Genomic DNA, 5,000 nt, shown 5'->3' on the forward strand with positions numbered 1-5,000 from the left:
AATGTACTGACTATGACTGGTCCACCTAGCTATCTGTAGATGAATGTACTGACTATGACTGGTCCACCTAGCTATCTGGAGATGAATGTACTGACTATGACTGGTCCACCTAGCTATCTGGAGATGAATGTACTGACTATGACTGGTCCACCTAGCTATCTGAAGATGAATGTACTGACTATGACTGGTCCACCTAGCTATCTGGAGATGAATGTACTGACTATGACTGGTCCACCTAGCTATCTGAAGATGAATGTACTGACTATGACTGGTCCACCTAGCTATCTGGAGATGAATGTACTGACTGACTGGTCCACTAGCTATCTGGAGATGAATGTACTGACTATGACTGGTCCACCTAGCTATCTGAAGATGAATGTCCTGACTATGACTGGTCCACCTAGCTATCTGGAGATGAATGTACTGACTATGACTGGTCCACCTAGCTATCTGAAGATGAATGTACTGACTATGACTGGTCCACCTAGCTATCTGGAGATGAATGAACTAACTATGACTGGTCCACCTAGCTATCTGAAGATGAATGTCCTGACTATGACTGGTCCACCTAGCTATCTGGAGATGAATGTACTGACTATGACTGGTCCACCTAGCTATCTGGAGATAAATGTACTGACTATGACTGGTCCACCTAGCTATCTGTAGATGAATGTACTGACTATGACTGGTCCACCTAGCTATCTGGAGATGAATGTACTGACTATGACTGGTCCACCTAGCTATCTGGAGATGAATGTACTGACTATGACTGGTCCACCTAGCTATCTGAAGATGAATGTACTGACTATGACTGGTCCACCTAGCTATCTGGAGATGAATGAACTAACTATGACTGGTCCACCTAGCTATCTGAAGATGAATGTCCTGAGTATGACTGGTCCACCTAGCTATCTGGAGATGAATGTCCTGACTATGACTGGTCCACCTAGCTATCTGGAGATGAATGTACTGACTATGACTGGTCCACCTAGCTATCTGGAGATGAATGTACTGACTATGACTGGTCCACCTAGCTATCTGAAGATGAATGTACTGACTATGACTGGTCCACCTAGCTATCTGGAGATGAATGAACTAACTATGACTGGTCCACCTAGCTATCTGAAGATGAATGTCCTGACTATGACTGGTCCACCTAGCTATCTGGAGATGAATGTCCTGACTATGACTGGTCCACCTAGCTATCTGTAGATGAATGTACTGACTATGACTGGTCCACCTAGCTATCTGTAGATGAATGTACTGACTATGACTGGTCCACCTAGCTATCTGGAGATGAATGAACTAACTATGACTGGTCCACCTAGCTATCTGAAGATGAATGTCCTGACTATGACTGGTCCACCTAGCTATCTGGAGATGAATGTACTGACTATGACTGGTCCACCTAGCTATCTGGAGATGAATGAACTAACTATGACTGGTCCACCTAGCTATCTGAAGATGAATGTCCTGACTATGACTGGTCCACCTAGCTATCTGGAGATGAATGTACTGACTATGACTGGTCCACCTAGCTATCTGTAGATGAATGTACTGACTATGACTGGTCCACCTAGCTATCTGGAGATGAATGTACTGACTATGACTGGTCCACCTAGCTATCTGAAGATGAATGTACTGACTATGACTGGTCCACCTAGCTATCTGTAGATGAATGTACTGACTATGACTGGTCCACCTAGCTATCTGGAGATGAATGTACTGACTATGACTGGTCCACCTAGCTATCTGGAGATGAATGTACTGACTATGACTGGTCCACCTAGCTATCTGAAGATGAATGTACTGACTATGACTGGTCCACCTAGCTATCTGGAGATGAATGTACTGACTATGACTGGTCCACCTAGCTATCTGAAGATGAATGTACTGACTATGACTGGTCCACCTAGCTATCTGGAGATGAATGTACTGACTGACTGGTCCACCTAGCTATCTGGAGATGAATGTACTGACTATGACTGGTCCACCTAGCTATCTGGAGATGAATGTACTGACTATGACTGGTCCACCTAGCTATCTGGAGATGAATGTCCTGACTATGACTGGTCCACCTAGCTATCTGTAGATGAATGTACTGACTATGACTGGTCCACCTAGCTATCTGGAGATGAATGTACTGACTATGACTGGTCCACCTAGCTATCTGGAGATGAATGAACTAACTATGACTGGTCCACCTAGCTATCTGAAGATGAATGTCCTGACTATGACTGGTCCACCTAGCTATCTGGAGATGAATGTACTGACTATGACTGGTCCACCTAGCTATCTGAAGATGAATGTACTGACTATGACTGGTCCACCTAGCTATCTGGAGATGAATGAACTAACTATGACTGGTCCACCTAGCTATCTGAAGATGAATGTCCTGACTATGACTGGTCCACCTAGCTATCTGGAGATGAATGTACTGACTATGACTGGTCCACCTAGCTATCTGGAGATAAATGTACTGACTATGACTGGTCCACCTAGCTATCTGTAGATGAATGTACTGACTATGACTGGTCCACCTAGCTATCTGGAGATGAATGTACTGACTATGACTGGTCCACCTAGCTATCTGGAGATGAATGTACTGACTATGACTGGTCCACCTAGCTATCTGAAGATGAATGTACTGACTATGACTGGTCCACCTAGCTATCTGGAGATGAATGAACTAACTATGACTGGTCCACCTAGCTATCTGAAGATGAATGTCCTGACTATGACTGGTCCACCTAGCTATCTGGAGATGAATGTCCTGACTATGACTGGTCCACCTAGCTATCTGGAGATGAATGTACTGACTATGACTGGTCCACCTAGCTATCTGGAGATGAATGTACTGACTATGACTGGTCCACCTAGCTATCTGAAGATGAATGTACTGACTATGACTGGTCCACCTAGCTATCTGGAGATGAATGAACTAACTATGACTGGTCCACCTAGCTATCTGAAGATGAATGTCCTGACTATGACTGGTCCACCTAGCTATCTGGAGATGAATGTACTGACTATGACTGGTCCACCTAGCTATCTGGAGATGAATGTACTGACTATGACTGGTCCACCTAGCTATCTGGAGATGAATGTACTGACTATGACTGGTCCACCTAGCTATCTGAAGATGAATGTACTGACTATGACTGGTCCACCTAGCTATCTGGAGATGAATGTACTGACTATGACTGGTCCACCTAGCTATCTGAAGATGAATGTACTGACTATGACTGGTCCACCTAGCTATCTGGAGATGAATGTACTGACTATGACTGGTCCACCTAGCTATCTGGAGATGAATGTACTGACTATGACTGGTCCACCTAGCTATCTGGAGATGAATGTACTGACTATGACTGGTCCACCTAGCTATCTGGAGATGAATGTACTGACTATGACTGGTCCACCTAGCTATCTGGAGATGAATGTACTGACTATGACTGGTCCACCTAGCTATCTGGAGATGAATGTACTGACTATGACTGGTCCACCTAGCTATCTGGAGATGAATGTACTGACTATGACTGGTCCACCTAGCTATCTGGAGATGAATGTACTGACTATGACTGGTCCACCTAGCTATCTGGAGATGAATGTACTGACTATGACTGGTCCACCTAGCTATCTGGAGATGAATGTACTGACTATGACTGGTCCACCTAGCTATCTGGAGATGAATGTACTGACTATGACTGGTCCACCTAGCTATCTGGAGATGAATGTACTGACTATGACTGGTCCACCTAGCTATCTGAAGATGAATATACTGACTATGACTGGTCCACCTAGCTATCTGAAGATGAATGTACTGACTATGACTGGTCCACCTAGCTATCTGAAGATGAATATACTGACTATGACTGGTCCACCTAGCTATCTGAAGATGAATGTACTGACTGACTGGTCCACCTAGCTATCTGGAGATGAATGTACTGACTATGACTGCTCCTACTGGGCAGTGCCAATATGGCTTCAAAACCCTCAATGGCCAATACATAGAATCAGTAAATCCAGGGTCTATATACATCCTTGGGTGGAAGTGGAGATAGGGGTGCTCTCTGCTAATGTGTGTGTCTGCTAATGTGTGTGTCTGCTAATGTGTGTGTGTGTGTGTGTGTGTGTGTGTGTGTGTGTCTGCTAATGTGTGTGTGTGTCTGCTAATGTGTGTGTGTGTGTGTCTGCTAATGTGTGTGTGTGTGTCTGCTAATGTGTGTGTGTGTGTGTCTGCTAATGTGTGTGTGTGTGTGTCTGCTAATGTGTGTGTGTGTGTCTGCTAATGTGTGTGTGTGTGTCTGCTAATGTGTGTGTGTGTGTGTGTGTGTCTGCTAATGTGTGTGTGTGTCTGCTAATGTGTGTGTGTGTGTCTGCTAATGTGTGTGTGTGTGCCTGCTAATGTGTGTGTGTGTGTCTGCTAATGTGTGTGTGTGTGTGTCTGCTAATGTGTGTGTGTGTGTCTGCTAATGTGTGTGTGTGTGTCTGCTAATGTGTGTGTGTGTGCCTGCTAATGTGTGTGTGTGTGTGTCTGCTAATGTGTGTGTGTGTGTGTGTCTGCTAATGTGTGTGTGTGTGCCTGCTAATGTGTGTGTGTGTCTGCTAATGTGTGTGTGTGTCTGCTAATGTGTGTGTGTGTCCGCTAATGTGTGTGTGTGTGTCTGCTAATGTGTGTGTGTGTGTGTCTGCTAATGTGTGTGTCTGCTAATGTGTGTGTGTGTTTCTGCTAATGTGTGTGTGTGTGTGTGTGTCTCTGCGAATGTGTGTGTGTGTGTGTGTCTCTGCTAATGTGTGTGTGTGTGTGTGTGTGTGTGTGTGTGTCTCTGCTAATGTGTGTGTGTGTCCCTACCTTGATGCCCACTACAATCCCCCTGTCCTTGATGAGCTGGGAGAAGTTGGTCCCGTCGTCAGCGTTCTGGTAGAGAGTCTCGTGGAAGAAGATCACGCCACCAATACAAGCATCCATTCTCTCATCAGCCGTGAATAGCAGCTGG

At 45.0% G+C, this 5,000-nt stretch overlaps 1 protein-coding gene across 1 annotated transcript in view; it reads right to left on the minus strand.

Annotated features, from left to right (window-relative positions):
- LOC135537532 (fructose-bisphosphate aldolase C-like) overlaps nucleotides 1-5,000 on the minus strand; it is a 32,574-nt gene that overhangs the window by 12,792 nt on the left and 14,782 nt on the right. The window contains exon 3 of the mRNA XM_064963667.1: nucleotides 4,856-5,000. This exon is cut by the window's right edge and continues 67 nt beyond it. Within this exon, the coding sequence (XP_064819739.1) occupies nucleotides 4,856-5,000 (145 nt within the window). The remainder of the gene's footprint in view (nucleotides 1-4,855) is intronic.

The sequence above is a fragment of the Oncorhynchus masou genome, unplaced genomic scaffold (assembly GCF_036934945.1).
Source record: "Oncorhynchus masou masou isolate Uvic2021 unplaced genomic scaffold, UVic_Omas_1.1 unplaced_scaffold_808, whole genome shotgun sequence".
Taxonomy (NCBI): Eukaryota; Metazoa; Chordata; class Actinopteri; order Salmoniformes; family Salmonidae; genus Oncorhynchus; species Oncorhynchus masou.